The sequence below is a fragment of the Rutidosis leptorrhynchoides genome, chromosome 4, assembly GCF_046630445.1.
Source record: "Rutidosis leptorrhynchoides isolate AG116_Rl617_1_P2 chromosome 4, CSIRO_AGI_Rlap_v1, whole genome shotgun sequence".
Taxonomy (NCBI): Eukaryota; Viridiplantae; Streptophyta; class Magnoliopsida; order Asterales; family Asteraceae; genus Rutidosis; species Rutidosis leptorrhynchoides.
In genome coordinates, this window is record NC_092336.1 from 48177813 (window position 1) to 48205474 (window position 27662).

The following is a 27662-nucleotide window of genomic DNA, read 5'->3' on the forward strand; positions in this document are numbered from 1 at the left end:
GACATTATATTATTGTGATAGGGTTAAAGCTACCTATAATTTATACTCCTCCCGTCCCAATTTAATTATCTCCAGACCAAAAAAAATATAGTCTAAGGAAATATCATAAAAGTACTGAATTTTCTGTTTACTTTCCAGTTTTACCCTAACTTTTTCTTTCTCATTTAATCCTATCCACATACATTAAGGGCATAATAGTACTTAATCTTCTTAATCTTTTCTACTTATGGAAGTGGATAACTAATTTGGGACATCCCAAAATAAAATACTGGACTATAAATTTGGGAAAGTATAATTTTATTTTTGTTCCATTGTAAATTATATATCTCAACAATAACATTTCAGATCATAAAAATTTTAAATTACGTATCTAGATACACTACAAGAAAAATGCTCATTTGTGACGATCTTTTAGTGACGACGCAATATTTGGTCACTAATAATGTTATTTAGTTACCATTAAAAAAGTGGTCACTAAATTTTGGTCACTATACGATATTAGTGACCAAATAAATGGTCATTATAGTGACCAATTTTGATATTTTGGTCTCTAAAAATATTTTGTGTCGGATCTATAGTGACGAGAAGTGACCAACCTATTTTGTTCACTAACTCGATTTAGTGACCAATTTAGTGTTATTAGTGACCAATAGCCTTCGTCACTAAAGTTCATTTCTTGTAGTGATAAATAAAATGATTACATGAATATTATGTATATGATAGAAACTCATGCACTGTTGGTGTTATTTTTGATAGAAAAATGATATGGTTACTTGTCCCATATTGATGGATGGAAGAAATGAAGGGTCACATCTTTGAATATAAAATGAAGTTGTCACATATAGGTGGATGGAAGAAGTTGGAAGTGAAATCCTTAGTTATAAAGGGAGTTTATGGGATTCATTCCAACTTGCACCAATTAATACACTTTAAGTATTTGATTATTTCTTTCTTTCTTATCCTTGTTTGAGAGTTATATTAGTTAAATACTTTGAAGAGTGTAGTTGGCTTAAAAGAGTCGTCTATGTCATTGTAACAATTTGTGATATAGTGTATTTCTCTCTTTGGAGGCCCGTGATTTTTCTTTTGTTTTGGAATTTCCATGTTAAATTCTTGTGTTATGGATTGTCTTTATTTCTTTACTTGGTTTGCAGGGATTTTCCCGAGGGCAAACATTAATCGACAACATATCACATCACGCTGAGCAGTTTTAGTACTGTACTGTATATATTAGCCGCTAGCCGAAAAATAGTACCAACATTACCTATCACAACTCTTGATAACATCCTACGAATACTTTGGACTCGCATGTTGAAAAGGTAATTGTTTGAACACAAAGTTGATTCATGTTACCTCTGTTTGTTCGATAGCTCTATAGAGGGAAATGAAATGAAAAGAAACTAAAATTTCCGGTGTTTCCGAATTCAAACAAAAAAGAAGGAAAATGAGAAATACAATCGATTTTAATATAATTTTTCTTGTAAATTAGAAGAACCTCACTTTCTTCCCTTTTATTTCTCTTCATTTATTTTCCTTTCATTCCTGATAAAACTCATGAACAAAGTGTTGAATTTGCTGACAATTTTTAAATTGTCGACACATTATGCTTTTGCTTTTCTAGAACTTGATATATGTTCCTGAGTTTGATTTTAAAGGAAATAAAGAGATTGGAAGAGGACTGAACGAGAACAAAAATGAAATACTTCTGATTTAAAAGGAAAGATTCGAGGACAATTAATCAAATTTTCTCTCTATTCATTTTTTTCTCTCTAAAATAAATCTCCAAAATACCATTATTTTTTATTTCCCTCCATTTACTTTGTTACAAACTCGGGAACAAAAATGAATTAATAACCTCAACCTATCACATTAAAAAAATATAAAGAAAGATTTAACGATAAAATTTTAATTTGGTCTTATATTTATATTGTGAATTTTGCTATACAGCCTAACGATAAAATTTTAATTTGGTCTTATATTTATATTGTGAATTTTGCTATACAGCCCTTAGCGTTGTTGTTAACACGCCTTATATTTTTATATATTTTGATAACCGCCAATAATAAAATAATGGATAACCACCATTTACAATTATTTAATGTATGTTAAACGACAACTTTAAGAGTTATAATTAGTAAGATCCTTGTATTATAAATATTACAAATAATAGATGATAGGTACTAAATAATAAATAAATATAAATATAAATAATATGGTTGGCTGTGTTTTTGTCTTCTCATAGTTATTTAATTTCATTACAAATTACGAATAAACTACAATCCAACCAATACATAATGTAAGTTGACCCATTTAAAATTAATTAAATTATACCCCGTCTCATTATAAGTGTTTACTTAAAAAAATTTTAACGATAAAGAACTTTTCAAAAAAACTAGCAAGAAGCTAACAAATTACAAAGGACTCTGAAATCAAATCATAAACTCATTTGCTTATATTTTTTAACCAATTAAAAAAGTATATTCTAATCATATCAAATAAATTATACTCATATTGGCTAGGTTCATTCTATACCAATCAGAAATCCTACTTATATGTTACACACAATTTTAAAAAATCTTACTAACTTTATTCTATATCAATCAGAAATTTTGTGATGTTTAGATTAATTTTTTATTATTAGTTGATTTACAAAACGAACACCTTAAATAGAACAAAGAAATGGAATAGTGTGGACACTTCTAGTATAGAATTGCACCGTTGATTTATACCAACTCACTCACTATTGGCTCTAGCTCAGTGGCGATTCTAGGATGCAAACTCAATGGGGTCCTATACAATTTGAGTGATACATTGTAAAAAATTTTTCTTCTAAAGAATGACTATTGACTTTCATAATAATCACTAATTTTAAAAATATATGTGGTCCTATCTATAAATTTAGTGGTGTCCTATAATATTTTATTAGAATTTTATACATATGTAAAAAAATTTAATGGGGTCCTTTGACCCCACTTGCTTCCATATAGAGTCGCCATTGTTCTAGCTAGGGATGTCAATGGAAGTCTGACCCATCGGATATCCATTCAATCCGATCCATTTAAATGGATATGAACAATCTAAATGGATGATTAATGGATATGGATGATGTGAAAAATTAGTGGAACGGGTATGGATGATAATTTCTCATCCATGGATAAGTCAATTACCACCCTAAATACATATATACATATAAATATATACATATTTACTTAAATATATGCGTTTACATTTACATATACTTATATATATATACTATAAACTAATAAAATGTTATTGAAAAACCATGGAAATTTGATTCTACCATTTTCATGACGTCTAATTATTTTTATTTCTTTTTAAACTTTTTTCTACTTAAAGGCCGGAGGTCCTCTCGGAAGCAATCTCTTTATCCGTCGAATAGAGAGATGGATGATTTTCTCTACTTTTGAGAGTGTTTCAATCTGAGTGAAGAAATGACTTGTCTTTATTCTCGGATAGGGGAAGGATTGTCTACATCTCACCTCCCCCATACACCACTTATGTGGTATTGGGTTTTGATATTGTTGTTGTTGTTGAAAATATAGATCGTGAAAATATAACTATATGAATATTATTAAATTCATATATCTTGCATATATTACATATCTTTATTAAAATACATTGTTGATTTCATTTCATAATAGAAATATTTTTAGAAAAATATAACATCCAACGGACATCAGTTTACCCGTTTCATCTAACGGATATGGATATGGATATGGATAGATGAAGTATATTTAAATGAATATGGATATGAATATGAATTTTATAAATTAAATGGATATAAATATGAATATAAGCTCAACCTATCTATATTGAATCCCTTGCAGCTGAGCTACCGGTCCAAAATACTACTCGTACTCTTAATATAAAATATCAAAACAAAAACCACAACATTACACAGTTTTTCTGTCTTGTGACACTGACAAACAAACAAAATAAAAAGGTCCAATTGGTGTGTGTGTTGAGTGTTAAGTATGAACCGAAAAAGCTCCACTGATACTTCCGGCAAGCCTATCCAATGCAAAGGTAACTTTATTTCCTTACTTTGCACATGTTTTAGACAACTTTAATAGATGTATGGGTATGCACATATTTATGATCCATTTTTGTTCAATTCATTAACCGTTTGAAATTCAGTTCTAGTTATGAAATTTAATAATTTAAATCAGGATGATTTCAATATAAGGTTACCAAAAAGCTTGATACAGGGACGTAAACGAACTTAACATTCATTTAGTAACGTCTAAACGAGCTTACATTCCCTGTATCAAGCTTTTTTAGAACTTCCATTATCTATTTTTATTTTTCACTTCTTCTCTTTTTAAAAAGGCAAACGGTCAAACTGGTAAATTTTCTCTATTCAGGTTAAGTATTTTTACTCTGATTTACTCGGTCTAACTGAATTATCCAGTGACCATTTTCGACCCTTTTATCTGAACAATCAAGATTTGGTGCTAATGAAGTGTGAACACGAGACTTCTTATGCCGATATCATTGTGAGGAACTAACTGATTGCTTGTTTGTGTTTTTTATTCGTAGCTGCAATTGCCAGGGAACCCGGTAAACCACTGGTGATAGAAGAAGTGATTGTGGCTCCACCGAAACATCGTGAAGTTCGAATTAAAATTATATGTACTACTCTTTGTCACAGTGATGTTACCTTTTGGAAATTGGAGGTACAAAGTCTGATTTCGTTGATTAAATGATTTATTTTAGAGTCATTGTGTAACCTTAATTAATTATTGTTTTTATACTTTTTGAAGCATCCTCCTGCTATCTTCCCTAGAATACTCGGTCATGAAGCGGTTGGGTAAGGATTTATTTATTTTAGTCATTTACAGTATAATTTATATATTCATGTATGTCCTTTGACTTTTCTCTTTCATGTGACTGATTTTGGCCGGTGGTAGTATTTTGTTATAGACTTATACTCTTAGACCACTTTTAATCATGACGGCTCGTCATGAAATAACTGACTGCCACATCAACGTCACATCAGCACTTACTTCTCATCACTAACCAATCACTAAACTGCTCACATCCATGACGTACCCATCATTTGGTCTCACCTCTATTTTTTTATACTTAACTTATATATTATTAACTTATATATAACAATTAATTTCCTAAAAATAAAAATTTTATTAATAAAAAAAATATTACAAATTCCTAAAAATAAAAAAAAATACCTTACAAATTCCTAAAAATAAAAAAAAAATTACAAATTCCTAAAAGTAAAAAAAAAACATTACAAATTCCTAAAAATAAAAAAAAAAATACATTACAAATTCCTAAAAAAAAACCCATTACAAATTACTAAAAAATAAATTACCGATTCCTAAAAAAAACATTACAAGTTCAATAAGACCTGATCGTATCGTCACTCACGTGTCTCGAATCGCTACCGTTGTGCGGGTAGTGAGGATGAGGTCAAACGCTGAATTGTCGGGTGCAAATACCAATACAATACAACTCGATTCGGTTGCATTTTAGTTTGGCTCTCCCGACAATTTCATGTCATTCTTTCTCGATCGTGATAAACTCGAACTTATCGGTTTCAGCATCACAATAAGCAATATCCGAGGCCTCTAAGTCAACATTTTCGCGTATGTAGTTGAACAAACGCCCCGTGTCCCAGTAGGTGATATCCAGATTCTCGAACGACTTACATCGCCCGTCAAGGTACAATTTCCAATCTTCACTCAGCTCTCCCGCGTACCATACGTCCACCAAACAAGTTATGTCATAACCCGTCCTTAACCGTAAGAACGTGTTAGATAACGTATGATTTCATTGCGAGGTATTGACCTCTATATGCGACATTTTTAAAAGAAAAACTGCATATATTATACATTACAAACCATGATTCTTATTTTTGATACAAGCTTTGGACGAAATAAAGATGATTATCGTTTAGCGATAATCTTCGACTTACAAACTTTACAAATGATGATAACAACACGATTTCTAGCATATTTTACAACACAAGTTCTTGGATATGCAGTCTTATTTTTGACACAAATATGCGTACGCAAGATCCTGCTCAAATTCAACATAATGCAGCGGAAACTTCTAATTATCACCTGAGAATAAACATGTTTAAAACGTCAACATAAAGTTGGTGAGATATAGGTTTAGTGCCGGCAGCAATATATATATAGACCACAAGATTTCGTATATAAACAGTTTAATAAAAATATTCTAAGTGGTTGAGCACTTGGTAACCATACTTAACAATTAATCACGTCGCATATTCCCTTTAATATGAAATCTTACTACACTGTACCAAGTGTAGTCACGAAACGAAGTACTGTGCAACCGTTGAATACTGGTCGTCCAGTCCGGTTGGGGTTGTCAAGCCCGATAGATCTATCAACAGGATTCGCGTTTACAATACCGCTGTAAATATTAGTTACCAAGCTACAGGGAAGTATGCCAGTGGTACAACTCAACGTAGAATATATTTTTCAGTTACTTGTGTCCATAACGTAAAACATAAAATACATGTATTCTCATCCCGAAATATTTAGAGTTTAAAAGTGGGACTATATACTCACTTTCGTCTTGAAGATATATATATTTTGACTTGGTCTCCCGGTTGATATCACGAACCTATCCATATATAATATATCAATACCTTTTCTTTTTAAACAACGTCACATATATATACTTGTTATACTTTTAATACTTTTTATAATTCCTTAGTCCGTAGTTAGCAGTTCGTTGTTAGTAATTCAATTTTAATGGTTCATATTTAGATGTTTAATAAACCCCCAACGAAATAAATAAAACCCCCAACGTATATGTATTGGTCGAGATTAATCTTGACCCACGGTACCGGTGTTGTCAAATGACGTGTTGCGTACATAAAGTACCGGTGTTGTCAAATGACGTGTTGCGTACAAACATGGGATCTTATGATTAATCTTCTCGTGTTGTTTACGGGTGATCCTGAACCATATAAAATTGAATTATGAGTACATATATATAAAATATCATGTTATCTTAAAAAGATGTGATTTATTTTAATTTTCTCCAATTAATCCCGAAGTTAAACTAGTCTTGGATAGCCAATTTTGTTTCGGTCATAGTTTCTTCGTTACAACTCCGTTTTCGTTGATTCAACTTGCCATCTCCTTGGATCGAGTTCCTCTTTAAGACTACGAACTGTAAATATCTTAGTTTGTATTCAAAATCACACGGCATAGGTGAAACTTTAGTGAAACTTATGAAGTTAAACCTTTTCCTTTATGTAGGCAACCTTAAATGATTATTTTTCTAAAAATACTTATACTTTGAATTAAATCATGAAATTTTTATGTGTTACCATATTCATAGTAAAAATCATTTTTCCAGAACATAAACCTTCAATTCAAAGTTTAAGATGGTTTTTAATTATCCAACCCAAAACAGCCCCCGGTTACACTCCGACGTCGTAAAAACAGTTTTTAAGGTGTTCTTTGAAAAACCAAGTTATACCTTGTTAAATTAGCATATATTTAAGTTATATTACAGGTCTTGAAGTATTTTAAAAGTTAAGTTAGAAGGATCTATTTAGTTTGCAAACAAGTTTGAAAACATTCAAACTATGTTCTTGTTGTTAAAATTGTATACCACAAAATATGATAGCTATATATATATGAATCGAATAAGGTTATGAACATAGATACTACCTCAAGTTCCTTGGACAAGGTTTCTGTAAAAGAGGAGTAAGAACCTAGAACCAAAAGGGTGATGGAATTGGATGAAAGATTGGAAGTAAGTTTGTGTTCTTGGAAGGATTTCTTGAAGTGTTTTTGTAAGGTTTTCTTATGAGATTTAAGTGTTGTTTTTGAAGCTAAATGATGGAGAAAATGCTTGAAGATGATCAAGTATGAAGTTAAGAGTATTTTGAGAGAGAAATGGAAGTGTAAGTATGAGAAAATGGGGTGAAGAAATGGTGTGCATGCATAAAAACGTTTTTAGGTTATAAAGGAAAAAAAAGATACCTAACTTTGTTTTCTTGCTAAATAATTCATGCTACTTGACAAATGGTTGGTTCCACATGTTTCTTAATCATTTAAGGCTGCTAAGGAGCAGATTTTTATTGGTATATACCAATAGTAAATACATCTAGAAGCTGCGTATGATACGAGTACATATACTCTAGATATACGTATAGAAATTTTGTGAAAAATGAAATGAGGATTCAAATATAGCTATCTTTTGTGAATACACTTATATGGTTTTATGTATTTAAGTTCTTAAAAGTGATTAAATTCATTACTTATACGATATATGTATAAACATTATAGGTCATAAGTATTTAAGTCAAATAACGTTGCGTATGGTTATCGTTTTGAAAACTTAAGTTAGTAGTTTCAAAATATACATATAACTTATTGTTATTAATACAAAATGAGATATTAAAACATTCTTAGATCATGTTAAATATGTATATATACATATATATACACAAACGTATAATTATCATATGTTATATAGTTCGTGATATCATCGGTCAAACTAGACGGTCAAACGTTGTGTAAAACTCTTTTCAAAAACATAAATCTCAACAATTTGGATTGCTTATCATGTTGGTAAGGTTTAATTTATGTAAATATTAATCTTACAAGTATAGAATGATCGAAAAAGTGCGGGTCATTACAAGTTAAACGCGCCATCGTGTGTTTATGTTTGACTGTGTGTTTATGATCGAATGGCAGTGTGAGTGTGTTTATGTTTGTAAATGAGAGTGCAGATCGAATGGCAGTGTGTTTGTGTTTGTATTTATGTTTGAGTTCATATGCATGTATATATAGACTCAATGCAAACGTTCAAATTATTACCGTTACAAACGTTCACATAACAGTAAATACTCCGTGATTCAAAATGTCATGCAACGAAAAAATGGTTCACGGTGTATAACCACGAACCCAACGGCGGTTTGCTAATATTGGCGTCGTTGGGTTGCGGAGTGAAGCACGGTACCAACGACGGTACCGATATTAGTGGACTTATAGGTTCTTTGATTACAACATGTCAAAAATGAGGAGCTACTTTACTTAGTAGTAATGTAGGGAGTAACAATTTCAATTATGAGAGTAGTCTACTGATATAACCATGCATTTCTCTTTCTAATCAACCAAACTTTTGATGATCATGACACCTAATATTTTTTTCTAGTCGTTGTTGACTTGTTGGATGTTATTTACTGCAATAAAATGTAATTTACTTAATCATCACACGATAACTTAGTGATTTGAACCTGAGTTCCTTGCAAGAGGTCTAAGTTTCGAATCATGTCTAGACAAATATTTAGTGATGACCAGAGATGGGTTGGAAACACGAATATTTAGTGGTGGCTACCTCGCGTCTTTAATAAAGTTGTTTATCCACAAGTCCAACGTTTTTTAACAAAAAAAGAAATTACTTAAGTATGAAAATTGCCTTCATTTACAAAAAAAAAAAAGAAATTACTTAATTATGAAAATTGCCTTCATTGTTGGATGGTATATTTTGACATTTCTCATACAGGAAAACACTTTGTATTGTAATTTTATACTACCTCCAAAAAGGATGAAATAGACATGAAGATGCATTTATTTATATTTTTATAAAATACAAAAACTGTATACTAATTATAACATATTCTTGGTACAAAGGGTTGTAGAGAGTGTGGGAGAAGGTGTACACGAAGTTGTTGAAGGAGACACTGTGATCCCGATTTTTTTGCCAGATTGTGGTGAATGTACGGATTGTTTGTCCCATAAAAGCAACGTATGTACAAAATTACCCTTCAGTGTTTCTCCATGGATGAATCGAGAGAAGACGAGCAGGTTCACAGACATCAATGGAGATACTTTATACCACTTCTTGAATGTGTCGAGTTTTAGTGAGTACACGGTCGTTGACATTGCTCATCTCACTAAAATTGATCCAACAATACCAGCAAACAAGGCTTGCCTCTTAAGTTGTGGCATATCAACTGGTATAATTATAATTTTAAGAATGTTATTTTACTATATATACACTATGCCTGGAAAACGGGTTGGGTTGGGTCGAGACCCTAACGGGTTTGGGTTGAAACTGGTCAAGGTCCGTATAAGTCAGATTTTTTAGATGGGTCAAACGGGTTGGGTCGGCTAATAGGTCACAATAGGTGAAGGAGTATAATATGCTTATGACAACTATATAACTCACATAATGATTAAAATTTTGAAAATTGATCTAAGAGGTTGTATGGGTCAAAAATGCATTTGTGGGAAGGTTTTAAGCTTTAACTTGTTCAACCCACCTGACCCATTTCCTTCTTAATTATTGTTGTTAAATTTACCCATTTGACGCATTAGAGAATTAACATATCTAAAATAAACCCATTGTTGAAATTGCCCCTTCTTATACTTGGTTTCACATTGTCAACAAATAAGTACAGTTTGGTTTTTCAGAACATATTATTGAACTTTCAAAACTTGTAAATATTGAAAAACAAAACCTATTACGTTCGGAAAACCAACTAAGCTAATGCCTTGAAATTAATCATGTCACTAACTGTTGCAATATAACTTCAAACAAAGATTAAAAATTTTAAGTTTACATATGATAACTACAATTAGTTCAAGATAGAAAAGAAAGTATATTGGTGATTAATAGTCAACAAAATATAAATGTGTAAAGATAAAGAAAGATACTGGAGTATCAATGTATCATCTATATGGTTTATATCCATGAAACCTTAGTGTATGAAAAAACATTATCATTTCAGGGTTAGGTGCTACTTGGAAAACGGCAAAGGTGGAAGCTGGCACAACAGTTGCTATATTCGGATTGGGCGCAATTGGGCTAGCAGTATGATTTCTGCTCACTCTCTACCACAACTATTTTGTTAATATTTAGGCATTAAACATAAAGACTTCAGTAAATTTTGTGACTCAACATAACAAAGTACACAAAACTAATAAACTCGATCATTGAGTAGCTAGTTATGGTTTCTAACATGTTTTAAATACTAAGCTTAATTCTGCTTTTATAGGTTGCTGAGGGTGCAAGGCTATGCGGATCTACGAAGATCATTGGCATTGATGTGAACCCAGACAAGTTTGAACTAGGTAATCGATGTTTGTTTAATTAAATACTGGTCTTGTATATATCTATCCATCAATTTTGTAAGATTTGTTTTTATATCAAGTATTTATTTTATTTTATTTTTATTGACAGGAAAGAAATTTGGAGTGACTGATTTTGTGAACTCCCGGGATATTGGTGACAAAACTGTGACCCAGGTAACGTTGTTTGTTTCACATTTCATTTTGAATTTTGATACAATATGTATGAATGCAAGTTTTATTTTATAACATGAATTCGTTGCTTGAAACAGGTAATAATGGAGATGACTGATGGGGGTGCAGACTATTGCTTTGAGTGTGTTGGTTTGACGTCCTTAATGCAAGAAGCATACGCTTCGTGTAGAAAGGTACGTTCTATCTCTTTTTCGATTTCCATTCATATTTGCAATATTATACGCCGTTTGATAATTCAATATATAAACTTTGAAATGGGATACTGAACTTTTATCATCTCTGGCTAGTTGTTTTTGACGCATTGATTTTAATGTCGTATATGCTTATGCATGTTGCGTTTAGGGATGGGGGAAAACGGTGATTTTAGGAGTTGACCAGCCCGGCGCAATGTTGACCTTCAGTTCTTTCGAGGTTCTTCACAGCGGAAAAACTCTTACTGGATCCCTTTTTGGAGGTGTCAAACCAAAATCTGATATCCCGATTCTCATAAAACGTTACATGGATAAGGTAAGCGCAATTCGTCTCTTTTTTCTCTGACTTTTGAGGTCAAACCGTTGCTTTCTAAAACTGGTGATCTTTTATTATTACAAACCAACTCCAGCAGTTTGAGAAACTTATATATATATATATCATCTGAGGAAGTATCAGTTCCTTTGACTTAAAAAGTCAAACTGTTTGTGAATTGATGTAGAATACTCTTTCTGTAAGCAACATATCTTTCATTAACGAGCGAATTTCTGATATGATGTTGAGTTAATGTCAAAACACTATGTCATCAAGGCAACAGAACTATACTTTCAATATCTAAGAGAATTTTCAATTCTTGTAGGAACTACAACTCGATGAATTTGTTACTCATGAGATCGAGTTTGAAGAGATCAACAAGGCTTTTGATTTGCTTCTTCAAGGGAAGAGCCTACGGTGTGTGATATGGATGAAAAAGTGATTTGAACTGATTTGTAATTTTATCTTTTTTGTTGCATATGTAGTCAAGAAAATTATACTATGTTAACTGTGTGTTGTAAAATTCTTGTTATGAAGATTTAATAAATAAATAAAAACGTTATGTTTGTTAGATTAATTGGTTTGTTATAAGTGTGGGTTATTAATTTATTCTAAGTTTAGAATTATTATATTTGTTTTTAATAGATAGATATGTTACACGTAGTATGTAATAGTAATTGTTAGCTAGTATTTTAATTAATTGTTATTAGTTGAAAATAGTGGTATAGTTGACCGGTTATTATGGATACAGAAAGAGTGAAGGTGTACGTGTGATGTGGTGCACCGGTTCTCAAGGATGATAGACTCTTCAGTTAGTAGAATTAGTTAGTAGGGTAGTGCTACTTTTATGGTTTTGTTTGGCTATATATAAAGCCACTTTCTATTATGAGTTTATATGTTAAGAAGTCACAATGTAGTCTTTGAATTTATTTTGCTTCTTTATTTTTGCATATCAACAATCAATTAGGTAGCTTTGCTTTCTGTTAATAAATTTGTGAGGTTGAGTGTTAGTATTAAGGGACTTGTGTCCCAACAATGTTATACTCCTGGATACTTATCCATTATCTTTAGTTATTATTTTTTTTAGAATTCATTTTGGAAACAATTTCATTATAACACTTTGGTCAACCTTTAACACCAAGACTCCTTTCTCGAGTTTATATACAAAAGAAAAGAAGTGAAATGAAAGCAAGTGGTATTTTTCTAATTTGGAATGAAAGATTGGAAGGAAAAGACTTTTATTTCGTTCGTCTCTTGATTATACAACATTTTGCAATTAGGGTTCCCTTGAGTTTTTTTTTTGGCATTTAAAGACCCTTGATTTTCATAAAAGTACAATTAAAGTCCCTTTGTCAAACGGCCGTCCAATTTGTCCGTTAAGTGCCATCACGTGATTAACATACAACAACAACAACAACAACAACAAGGGTCCCTCGTTTTCGGAATTTAACTTCATTTTCAGCCTTTTTTGCTTTGTTGGTCCCTCGTTTTTATATCGTTTAGGTACGTTGATCCCTTCTTTGACAAATTGGACGGCCATTTGACAGTGGGACTCTGATTGCATTTTTCTGAAAATTAAGGGACTTTAAGTGCCTAAAAAAACTAGAGGAACTCTGATTGCAAAATGGTATATAATCAAGGGACGAACATAGCAAAAAAAAATCGAAGGAAATTAAGCAAACTCATCGATCCATTTTTCACTTCCCTTCCTTTCTTTCCTACCAATACTTAGTAACACCATATATTTTTCTAATTTCTTCCAACTTCTTTTTTTTTTCTTTTAAAATTTACCGACCCGCTCCGGGACTAAGATCCGGCCCGCCTGCCCCTTGGGATGGTTAAAGGGTCGGATCCTCAGAGTGTGGTTCGGGTTTACTGCCCGAAAGCGTGTGTGTGTGCAAATGATGACTAGGCTTCGGTCCGGACTGATGCAAGCTTGCCTTTCAAAAAAAATTAGCCTAAGAATAGTTAAAGTCAATGTGTCAATGGTCACTTATCAATATAGTCAACTATTTACAACTGTAATAAGAAACCAATTCCATAAGTTCTGGGAGTTCAAACAATATCCACAAAAGTTTTACATAAGTGATTACAAATTCCATTTTATAGCTTTGCCTTTAGCTAAACCTTCTTCACGTGCACTTATCGCTAAAAGGATACATTCACACTAAATAATAGAGTAGTAGTAACGAAAATTTCAAATTTCAAACTATAATAATTAATAAATTAATAAAAAGAAATAATAATAAAGTAGGAAATACTATTAATGGAGTATTACCTATTAACAAGTCACCCACTAGCTCACAATTAGGAATGACAATTAACACCCGATCCGACGGATATCCACCGGATCCAACCCGCTTAAAGCTCATATGGATGATTTAAACGGATAAATATTGGATATGGATATGAATATGGATGTATAATGGATCTGATATGGATGTAAATTTGTAATCCACAGATTCACCTGATTTCACCCGAAAGTTTCAATATATATATAAAAATATAAATATAAATATATAATACATAATTAAAAAAATATTTGTAAATTTAATCTGTAACTATATATTATACATATACATATACATTATACATATATATTAATATATGGGGCAGGATCAATAGTGAAGTAATCAATCGGGGGAAGCGGGGGAACAACTTTTTTTTTTTAATTTTTTTTTTGAATTTTTTTTCAGGCATCAAGATCACACGAAAATATGAACATTTAAAAAGACACTTCGTGATGAATGTTATTATTTAGGCGGAAAAACGATCGACAAAAATAACATTCAAGATAATATTGATCGTGAAGAATGTTAACGTTTTTTTTCTTCATGTTTTGTGAAGTAAAATTTAGCTCTATTTAGAGTTTAGGGTTTAAGGTTTGAGGTTTTGGGTTTAGTCCCTAAACCCAAAACCCCAAACCCTAAACCCTAAACCTAAACCCTAGACTCTAAACCGTTCGTGTTAAAAACTCAATCTAAATCCTAAATCTAAACCCTAAACTCTAAATTTCTAAACTCTAATATATAAACCCTATAAACCCTAATATCTAAACCCTCGACATACGCTCGAAAAACACGATAATTGTTATATATTATTTCTTCGAGCGTTTTTCCGCCAAAATAAAAACATTTATCACAAAGTGTCTTAATTAAATGTTGATATTTTCATCCAATCTATAATGTTCGTGAACAAAGTTTTTTCAAAAAACGAAGAAAAAAAAGTTTTTGCTTCCCACCGCTTTCCCCCGATTGGTTACTTCCCCCTTGATCCTACCACTTAATATATAATATATAAACATTTTAATCAATGAAGATAAATACTAATAATATTTAAATAAGCAGGAGATTTTCCTCCATTTGTACAGATATTTTAGTGAGAATACTTTAGTTTTTTTTTTTTGGGCGAAAAAACGAAAGCTTTATAACTAATCCTTTCTCGAAAAGAGAAAAGGAAAAAACTAAAATACAAGAGACACGAGGCAAACGCGAACAGAGCTCGAAGGCTAGAAAACTACACCTAACAACATAAACCGAATAAAAGCTAACCAAACTCGAGCCCCGTCGAAAGCCTTCGAACAAGCTACAAACAGGAAAAAGAGAAAAAAACTATCAACTAAAAAACACGAAATCCAAACCTATTAAATGACACCGTCTTCCTCTTGTCCGGTTTTGTTATTAGCAATTCCATCTCCAACGCAAGCCTTGAAGGAAAAAGTTGAACCATTTTCGGCCCCTTCCCCGGTGTTAGAACATTTCATGACCCGTCCTAATCAATCTGGACGAATACATTACATTTGGTTACATCGCGAGGTACTTGACCTCTATATGATACATTTTACAAACATTGCATTCGTTTTTGAAAAGACAATCTTTCATTACATCGAAAGTTGCCGGCATGCATACCATTTCATAATATGTGACAACCCGAAATTTTTTGACCAAATTTAAACTTAATCTTTATATGTTTTCGACACGATAAGCAAAGTCTGTAATATTGATTCTCAAACCTTTTGAACTAATGTTATATATTCAGTTAACCTTTGACTATTGACCAACGATTCACGAACATCTATTTGTAAATAGGTGTATATATGTATGTATATATATATATATATATATATATATATATATATATATATATATATATATATATATATATATATATATATATATATATATATATATATATATAAGGGCAGGTTCAAACGAGAACCACTAAAGAGGTGAGAACTGCGAGAACTATTTAATTTAATAGTTTTTATGCGTTTAAATGCAACAAATTACATGCAAATGTTAATTAGTGCACATATCATTAACAAACATATGTTCATTAGCTCAAATTACATGTTAAATTGTTAACTATATGAAACTGTTAACATGTTCGGAAACAAATATGCACATGTGAACGAGAAACTATATATTTAATTATATAGGTAAAATATAAGTGTTTTTCAACTATTTTTTGTTCATTCATACTCTTCATCAAGGTTTATGTGTGATTCAATCTAGTTACATGTGAAAATCTTTATAAATCAAAAGTTCTCGCAGTTCTCGTCTTTTTTATGGTTCTCGTTTGAACTTTTGGCTATATATATATATATATATATATATATATATATATATATATATATATATATATATATATATATATATATATATATACAATAAGTTGGAATATTAATTATTCATAAATAACTTGCAATGTATATTTAAAAACTGATTTATGTATATTAAATAAAGATATATACATATATATAATTTCAAGTTATTTAGTAAACGATAGTAACATTCGTTTATTGATTCGATTGATATTTAGATAAGTTAACTAAAATGTTTAAGATGAACAAGTAAAACACTAATTTACTACAGTATTTTCGAATTGCTACAGTACCCGAAAAGCTACAGTATTTTCGAAAATCACTATTTGCTACAGTAAAAATTATTTTGCTACAGTGTTTTCGAAAATCACTATTTACTACAGTAAAAACGACTTGCGACAGTAAAACACTATTTGCTACAGTAAAAATGACTTGCTACAGTAAGACACTATTTACTACAGTAAAAACAAATTTACTACAATAAATACTATTGCTACAGTAAACACTATTTGCTACAGTAAAAACACACTATTTGCTACAGTGAAAAAAATGTCGACAAACAAGAAAACAAACGAATATGAGCTGGACATAGGTTCCATGCAATCGCATGGGTTTATGCCTTCCCATCCATGCGATCGCATGGAGGGCTGGGACAAAAAAGGTACTATAAATTCAATCGAATTCGTGCTTTTCCTTCATAATTCACTTCTCTATCTCACATATTACTCTGTATTTTATTATTATTATTATTATTATTATTATTATTATTATTATTATTATTATTACTATTATTATTAAGATTAATATTATTATTAATCTTATTATTATTATCAGTAGTATTAATATTATAATTATTAGTATTATACATAAAATACTACGACGAAGTACTGCTCAAATGATTTCAAACCGAGTTTTCAAATGAGTCAAAGCTAAGGAAACAATGGGTTATAGCTATGGAGGTTATGGGTAATGTTCATGGGTATTGTTCGCAAGTCAAACCTAGTGTTTATCATCTCCGTTGCGTCTACGTGCTTTCCTACAATATTGAATCACAATGTTGATACGTAAGCATTTATATCTTATCTTTTATATATTAATAGTGTATCCATGTCTAGTGCTCGAGTATATATGTTTATGTACGCTTGTATGCTTTAATTTTGTCATTAGATAGTTTATGATGAATCACGAATTTGATACATATGCTACTGATATAAAGTATATGATATGCATGTTTTTGGAAAGCTGGCGAAAAATTAATAAATTTTCATTTAGAAATCGCGTGATTTCGATGAACGGATTAAAAGATATGGTCTACTGAATTATGGTTAACGTTAATTGAAATCGTGTTTGAAACTGTAAATTAATATTTAAACAACTTGTCTAGGAGATTGATAAATTAGATTTTTAGATATTACTAATCGAGTAAATGAATTTCTATATAAGGCACGAATCGTTTTGTTGAACAATTGTCAAAGTTGACTGTCTTATCATGTTTTAAAGCTTTATAAACACTATAATCTGATTTTACAAGTATTGGAAAGCTATGTGAAATAATAAAATATTTTCGATTGCCATGATAATTCAAATATAATATAGCTCCTGAAATAAATAATATTTTGAGTTTGATAAACTATAAATTCGTTCAATTATCAAAACTTATACTATGATAATAAACATGTATAGATTTAAAGATCGTATTGGGTCAGGTTGACTTTTGAGATGACTTTTGTTAACTTTTTCATGTCGGTCTCGAGCATTAGGATTGTGATACACTATGACCCGACCTAGCTTGTTAGACATTTATTGACCATCATATGTTCTCTAGGTTGAGATCTATGGTTACTTTGCATTCCGAGTTTCAGTCACATTTCGATGAATGACCTTATGTGCTGCTAAGGTGAGTTTCATATGCTCCCTTTTTAATTGCTTTTGCAATCTATATTTTTGGGCTGAGAATAAATGTACTTTATTTTAAATGCAACGGATACAAGTACATACTAAATTCTACACCGAGTTTGAACCAAAAATCCCTTAGCTTTGGTAACTAGTAACTGCCAGTTATAAGAACTGGTGGGCGCGAGTAGTTGTATATGGATCCATAGGGCTTGACATCCCCGTCTGTTCTAGGTTTAGAAACCTAGCCTGAACTATAAAACAGACGTATGCTATTTGAGTTTAGTACACGTTGGATTGCGTGTATTGTACATGTTGGTTGCATGTATGTTAAAACAGGGGTACTTATTATAACGTTAAAGTTTAGTTACCAGGGTGCTCAATCTTGTAGAATAATTTGATAAACGTTTCGGATGAAACAACTGAAATCTTGTGATCCACCTTTATATACAGATTATGCGCAACATTAAAACTATGAACTCACCAACCTTTGTGTTGACACTTTTAAGCATGTTTATTCTCAGGTTCCTAGAAGTCTTTCGCTATTTGCTTATACGTTATACAAGCTATGTGCATGGAGTCATACATGCTTTATTCGAGAAAACTTTGCATTCATAAAATCATCACCATGTATCTTATTTGACTGTATTGTCAACGCGTGTATTGTTAAAAACTATTATATACGGTGATTGTTTATTTGTAGAAATCATCAGACGTCGAAAACCTTGGATTTATATATTCATTTATGGTGTGCCTTTTCAAAAGAATGCAATATTTACAAAACGTATCATATAGAGGTCAAAACCTCACTATGAAATCAATGTATGATGTATTCGTCCAAGTGGATTTGGACGGGTCATCACAGTTGGCATCAGAGCTTGAGGTCATAGGGAACCAGAATTTACATTAGTGTGTTTAACTGGTAATTGTTGGGATGCATTAGTGAGTCTGGACTATGACCGTATCTGTTTTTACCGAGTTTTGCTTACCATTTATTGTCGGAAATTACTTGCTTATCTTTCCTAAGTCTAGACATGTCTTACTGCATTTACTGCATAGATAGTGTATTGACAAAATTCATATCTTAGCGTATCTGTTACTTTAAACTTTTCCTGACATCTTCCTTAATTTATGGAATTTTGGTATTATATATACATATGTAAATTATGTATTGAAGAATACCAAATCTAAGTCCTATAATCTATTTCATATCAAAAAATCATTTCCCTGATTACACAAAATGGATCAAATTCCTTAAACTCCGACACTATTCCGATATAGATATTCACCTGAACTCCGAAGACAGTGTAACCGGAATGGATCAACCAATTAGCCATCACCTATTCTGGATGAATTGGGGATGGGTTCGTAGTCTACTTAGTCATTGGAGACAAGAAGAAGGTGATCCCTTCCATCCACCACATTCCCCTCTTGGCGAAGAACCTGAAGCACTTACCGGCGAACCTGTTCGTAATACCATTTTCTCTCTCATTTTCCGAGTATCTCGTCACGATTATATACTATCTCAAAATCTAGATCTTATTTATCCGCTCATCCGAACCGACAATCACCCCGGTGTAATAGAAGAAGTCAACGAGCTTCGCGCTCGAGTAGTGGCTTTGGAGAATATGGTGCAAAGATTACAAGCACCAGCAGCATCACCGGCATCAACAGTACCACCATCATCAACCAAAACAGTAACATTACCACCATCAACAACATCCACATCCCATGATTCAACATCACAAGATGTTCCACGAGCATCAACGTCATACGCACCATAGATACCAAGGAGTACCAACAACAATAACCGATGAAGTATTGATTCATAACTTCATTGGAGAAATATTCTACGGCGATTATGTAATATCTAAAGTTTTAGAGATTATATTCTAGTCCTAATCAAAAACCAGATAAGATTAATATTATGTTAACTCATTAAATCCATGATTACATCTAAAGGAAATATATATGTAGATATATATTCATAAAGATTGTAATTAAAAATCCTTTTGTACAAACTGTTAATGGTGAGAATATTTTAACGGGTAGGTAATACCCGAGAGATATATAAATTCACAATTAATATATTACATTCTTCAATTCTGATTCAGCAATCATCAACTATACTCAATACTTTCACAATGATATACATTATTTCATAGAAATCAAAACAACCGTTCTCATCCAAACTCAATTTCATATTCTGATTTTGACAGATCAGAATCCAAGTCAATACTCAAACATCACTTTTAAATCTCTACATCTTTCAAAGCTATACTTTGACTTCAAAACTTTAATAGAACATCACTTCTACCTAGAAAAATATTCGTATCATTCAAAATTCTAGAACATCATATGTATATTAACAATTAAAATCTGTGTTCAAACCCTTCGAAATTCCTAAAGACACTTCAAATAATGAACAATCGAGATGATGATCCAACCACATATTACCCACAGTCTTGCACCTGAAAAACTCTCGAAACCAAAGTCATAGTTTAACACGTATCCGTGTCAGATCCTTTGGCATTTATTAGCAAAAATAACTTTTCAATCCCTTTTTAAGGTAGACAGTTTTGTCACAGCTCCAATAAATCAACTTCAATTGTTCATTCGAATAAGCCTTATTATAACGATTACCCCTTCATCATTGTTACTGGGGAACCCTTATATCTCGCCACATTAGCAGTAAACTTACCAACAATTTCATTGATCTTTAAGCCTCTCCGAAAAATCACTATACTTATTCATTGAAACCCTATCATGTACTCGTCTGCATTTTGTAATGGTAGTTACCATACCAAAAAGCTTGAATCATTATTCTCGAATCTCACAGCAATTCTACGCCAACATTTATATATATACATATAACGTCTACCTCCAAGACTTACATACTTCGAATGTGAAGTTTCTGAAAAACACCCTAAATTGCGAACTAGTTCTCCGAATTTTGGAAAAATGCTGATGAAGCAGCAAAAACTGTAAACGACCTTAACAACCAAAAGTTTGATGATAAAGAATAGTGTGTTGGCAAAGCTCAGAAAAAGAGAAGGTTTGGAGCTGGAAAACCGATTGAGCAAACCATGAAGGAGGCTGTGGACAAATCACAAAGACTAAACCTGCCTTCAAAGAATCCAAATGATTCAGTATCTGCTGAAGTCATTAACGAATACCTTGCTCCTGACTCTAAACCTTTACGGATAAATCTTCTTTATCATCTTTCGATATTATAAATTCTAAGATATCATCGTATCTTTCATTATAAATATCCTCGATATTTCTGAAGATATTTTCATAACTATCCTTATCTGAAATCATTTATCTCCTCGCGTTATCTGTATTACATCATAAAGGAAACTGTTTAGTTTCTATATTCTGTAAACCTTCGAGTTTAAATTATGAATGTTTTGAAGAAGTGTTGGGAACTGAAGCATGAGTTAGTATAATATAATGACACTTAATCAACATGATTATATTATAGTAAGTCATGCTGAGTTTCTAATGGAATGTGATGATTCACAGACCATAACGTCATCATGTGCCATGTTACACAACTCTTACATTCTATCTAATATATAAACATATCAAGAAAATATTTTTCTTGAGGATTCGGCCTTTTCCGAGGTATTCTGGTAATTTGACAAATCAAGATCGTGTCATTACAATTTTCTTCTTAGAACATTAACTACGTTCATTCCGAAATTCATATCTGCGAATTCTGGACCACTACATGCGGTGCTTAATGGATAGAAGGGAAAACAGAGCATGAAGCTCCGAAATAGAAATGGGGGTATAAATCGTAGCTAATAGAAGAGAGCATTAACTGTGGATGTCGATGATTAAATAAAGACAGAAGCAGGGACTCTGAAAAATAAGGAAAGATATAAAGTCCAACGACAACACATAAATTACAAACCGTGTATATCAATAAGTATTGCAACGTAAAGACACGGGAGAACTAAAAACACTATAAAGCCAAGAGTATAGTAAAAGTGATTAGATTCCTCCAGCGGCAGATGAAAAAGAAGAATGATAGATATGAAAGTTAGGAGTATATCAAGAATCAGAACTGGATGGAGCATATTGACTAATACTTTAAAGTATGAGTTGACGGAGGAAGAATAGAAGGTGAGATGTGGAAATAAAGAAACGAAGGAAGTGGATTTATAGCGAAAAATCTGACAGAGCAATCATGACAGGTTATCGCATTTAATCAAAGAAGATCCTAATTTCCTTAATTATCGAAGAATCAAATCTTATTACGAATATTTTCTCTAAATCCCTTGAACTCCGGAAATCAATTCTATCTGCGTCAAAAGATATGACGAATCTACATTTATTAATTTCACTCTTTTTTGATAACTTCACTCGTACTCTTCACAAAATCGAATTGTTTTATCTATATTACTCAATGATGATAAAACTCTAATTTTCAGCTCGTATGCGTCATGAAAACATACTTATTGTCAGCCACGACCATCCCAATCAAATTTCGAGACGAAATTTCTTTAACGGGTAGGTACTGTGACAACCCGAAAATTTCCGACCAAATTTAAACTTAATCTTTATATGTTTCCGACACGATAAGCAAAGTCTGTAATATTGATTCTCAAACTTTTTGAACTAATGTTATATATTCAGTTAACCTTTGACTATTGACCGACGATTCACGAACATCTATTTGTTAATAGGTATATATATATATATATATATATATATATATATATATATATATATATATATATATATATATATACATACAATAAGTTGGAATATTAATTATTCACAAATAACTTGCAATGTGTATTTAAAAACTGATTTATGTATATTAAATAAAGATATATACATATATATAATTTCAAGTTATTTAGTAAACGATAGTAACATTCGTTTATTGATTCGATTGATATTTAGATAAGTTAACTAAAATATTTAAGATGAACAAGTAAAACACTAATTTACTACAGTACCCGAAAAGCTAAAGTATTTTCGAAAATCACTATTTACTACAGTAAAAATTATTTTGCTACAGTGTTTTTGAAAATCACTATTTGCTACAGTAAAAACAACTTGCTACAGTAACACACTATTTGCTACAGTAAAAATCATTTTGCTACAGTATTTTCGAAAATCACTATTTGCTACAGTAAAAATGACTTGCTACGGTAAAACACTATTTGCTACAGTAAACACTATTTACTACAGCAAAAACGACTTTCTTACAGTAAATACTATTTGCTACAGTAAAACACTATTTACTAAGGAAACAATGGGTTATAGCTATGGAGGTTATGGGTAATGTTCATGGGTATTGTTCGCAAGTCAAACCTAGTGTTTATCATCTCCGTTGCGTCTACGTGCTTTCCTACAATATTGAATCACAATATTGATATGTAAGCATTTATATCTTATCTTTTATATATTAATAGTGTATCCATGTCTAGTGCTCGAGTATATATGTTTATGCACGCTTGTATGCTTTAATTTTGTCATTAGATAGTTTATGATGAATCACGAATTTGATACATATGCTACTGATATAAAGTATATGATATGCATGTTTTTGGAAAGCTGGCGAAAAATTAATAAATTTTCATTTAGAAATCGCGTGATTTCGATGAACGGATTAAAAGTTATGGTCTACTGAATTATGGTTAACATTAATTGAAATTGTGTTTGAAACTGTAAATTAATATTTAAACAACTTGTCTAGAAGATTGATAAATTGGATTTTTAGATATTACTAATCGAGTAAATGAATTTCTATATAAGGCACGTCTCGTTTTGTTGAACAATTGTCAAAGTTGACTGTCTTATCATGTTTTAAAGCTTTATAAACACTATAATCTGATTTTACAAGTATTAGAAAGCTATGTGAAATAATAAAATATTTTCGATTGCCATGATAATTCAAATATAATATAGCTCCTGAAATAAATAATATTTTGAGTTTGATAAACTATAAATTCGTTCAATTATCAAGACTTATACTATGATAATAAACATGTATAGATTTAAAGATAGTATTGGGTCAGGATGACTTTTGAGATGACTTTTGTTAACTTTTTCATGTCGGTCTCGAGCATTAGGATTGTGATACACTATGACCCGACCTAGCTTGTTAGACATTTATTGACCATCATATGTTCTCTAGGTTGAGATCTATGGTTACTTTGCATTCCGAGTTTCAGTCACATTTCGATGAATGACCTTATGTGCTGCTAAGGTGAGTTTCATATGCTCCCTTTTTAATTGCTTTTGCAATCTATATTTTTGGGCTGAGAATAAATGCACTTTATTTTAAATGCAACGGATACAAGTACATACTAAATTCTACACCGAGTTTGAACCAAAAATCCCTTAGCTTTGGTAACTAGTAACTGCAGTTATAAGAACTGGTGGGCGCGAGTAGTTGTATATGGATCCATAGGGCTTGACATCCTCGTCTGTTCCAGGTTTAGAAACCCTAGCCTGAACTATAAAACAGACGTATGCTATTTGAGTTTAGTACACGTTGGATTGCGTGTATTGTAAATGTTGGTTGCATGTATGTTAAAACAGGGGTACTTATTATAACGTTAAAGTTTAGTTACCAGGGTGCTCAATCTTGTAGAATAATTTGATAAAAGTTTCGGATGAAACAATTGAAATCTTGTGATCCACCTTTATATACAGATTATGCGCAATATTAAAACTATGAACTCACCAACCTTTTGTGTTGACACTTTTAAACATGTTTATTCTCAGGTTCCTTGAAGTCTTCCGCTGTTTGCTTATACGTTATACAAGCTATGTGCATGGAGTCATACATGCTTTATTCGAGAAAACTTTGCATTCACAAAATCATCACCATGTATCTTATTTACCTGTATTGTCAACATGTGTATTGTTAAAAACTATTATATACGGTGATTGTTTATTTGTAGAAATCATCAGACGTCGAAAACCTTGGATTTATATATTCATTTATGGTGTGTCTTTTCAAAAGAATGCAATGTTTATAAAACGTATCATATAGAGGTCAAAACCTCACTATGAAATCAATGAATGATGTATTCGTCCAAGTGGATTTGGACGGGTCATCACATAATATATCCAACTATAATTGACTTAATAATAATCTTGATGAATTCAACGACTCGAATGCAACGTCTTTTGAAATATGTCATGAATGACTCCAACTAATATCTCTAATATGAGCAAATGCACAGCAGAAGATTTCTTTCATACCTGAGAATAAACATGCTTTAAAGTGTTAACCAAAAGGTTGGTGAGTTCATTAGTTTATCATAATCGATCATTTCCATAATTTTAATAGACCACAAGATTTTCATTTCCATTTTTCATAAACATCATCTCATATCAGGCATTTCGCAAAAACTGCATAGAGATAAAAATCATTCATATGGTGAACACCTGGTAATCGACATTAACAGAACGCGTCTAGAATATCCCCATCATTCCAGGACTCTCATCAGACATGATAAAATCGAAGTACTAAAGCATCCGTAACCCGGATGGGGTTTGTTAGGCCCAATTGATCTATCTTTAGGATTCGCGTCAATTAGGGTGTCTGTTCCCTAATTCTTAGATTACCAGACTAAAAAGGGTGATATTCGATTCGATAATCTAACCATAGAATGTAGTTTCGATTACTTATATCTATTTCATAAAACATTTATAAAACAGCGCATGTATTCCCAGTCCCAAAAAAATATATTGCAAAAGCATTTAAAAAGGGAGCAAATAAAACTCACAATACTGTATTTTGTAGTAAAAATACATATGACGATATTGAACAACTGAAATGAAGGGTTGGCCTCGGATTCACGAACCTATATCAAGTATGTATATTAACACATATAATGGTAACCGAACAATTTATATATTATTAGTGTATTAATTGTTACTTTAAATATGTTTTTCATTAATAACCTAATTAATTACATTCATTAATATTTATTGTAAAAATATTAATATAGTTATTTGATATGTAGTAAATATGATTTTATATAGCTAATAGTTATTTCATAAAATAATATTGATAATAAAAAAATTTACTCATCCTATAATAATAATAATAATAATAATAATAATAATAATAATAATAGTAGTAGTAGTTATAATAATAATAATGATAGTTTTTTTATAAAAATGATACTTTTAATACTAATGATAGAAAAAAATGATAATTTGAATAATACTTTTAATAATAATAATAATAATAATAATAATAATAATAATAATAATAATAATAATAATAATAATAATAATAATAATAATAATAATAATAATAAAATATTGTTAGTACTAATAATAATAACAATAATACTAATAATAATAATAATTCTAAAAATGATGATTTTATTGAAAATGTTATTTTTAATGATAATGTTAATAATAATAAAATGATTATTTTAATAAGAATGATAGTTTTGATAATAATGATAATTCCTTTAATTGTGACTCAACATTACAGACTTTGCTTATCGTGTCGAAATCATAATAAGATTAAGTTTAAATTTGGTCGGAAATTTCCGGGTCGTCACAATACCTACCCGTTAAAGAAATTTCGTCCCGAAATTTGATTAGAATGGTCATGGCTGACAATAAGTATGTTTTTATGACACATACAAGCTAAAAATTAGAGTTTTATTATCATTGAGTAATATGGATAAAACTATTTGATTTTGTGGAGAGTACGAGTGAATTTATCACAAAAGAGTAAAATGAGAAAAGTAAGTTTCGTCATATCTTTTGACGTAGACAGGGTTGATTTCCGAAATTCAAGGGATTTAGAGAAAATCTTCGAAATCTAAAAGATTTGATTCTTCGACGAGTACGGAAATTAAAATCTCTATAATTAAATACGGTGATCTGCCTCGATTACTCTGTCTGATATTTCCATTATAAATTAAACTCTTCCGTTCCATTATTCTCACAATTCCTATACTTTCTTTCTTAGTTCATACATCTAAAAGATTGTGAAAATGATTAATCCCGTTCTAATCCTTGGTATTTTCCTAATTATCATTTCTGGCATCCTTCTTTTCAATCTTCCTACCAAAAAAATCTGTTTACTTTTACTATTACCTTGGGGTGATACTATTCTTAATTATACCGTGTCTTTATATTGCTATTCGTATTAATATCCACGGTTTGTAACCTCCGTGTTGTTATTGGGCTTTATATTTTCTCTTATATTTTGGAGCTCTTTGCCTTTTTCTTCTCTTCTCGACCTCTAGTAAAGCGAGTAATGGTCCAGAATTCGTAAGTATGGAGTTTCGAATGAACTTAATGTTCTAAACAAGAAAGAATGTAATAGCACGATTTGATTTCTCAAATTACCAGAATTACTG

The 27662-nt window shown here is 31.1% G+C and overlaps 1 protein-coding gene across 1 annotated transcript; it reads left to right on the forward strand.

Annotated features, from left to right (window-relative positions):
- The first annotated feature begins 3904 nt into the window (after nt 1-3904).
- Nucleotides 3905-12337, forward strand: LOC139839732 (alcohol dehydrogenase-like 7). The gene is made up of 10 exons (XM_071829875.1): nt 3905-4047; nt 4561-4697; nt 4785-4831; nt 9666-9991; nt 10766-10848; nt 11033-11108; nt 11218-11282; nt 11378-11473; nt 11643-11807; nt 12130-12337. The coding sequence occupies exons 1-10, from the start codon at nt 3996-3998 to the stop codon at nt 12244-12246; spliced, it is 1164 nt and encodes a 387-aa protein (XP_071685976.1). The 5' UTR covers nt 3905-3995; the 3' UTR covers nt 12247-12337.
- The last annotated feature ends 15325 nt before the right edge of the window (nt 12338-27662 follow it).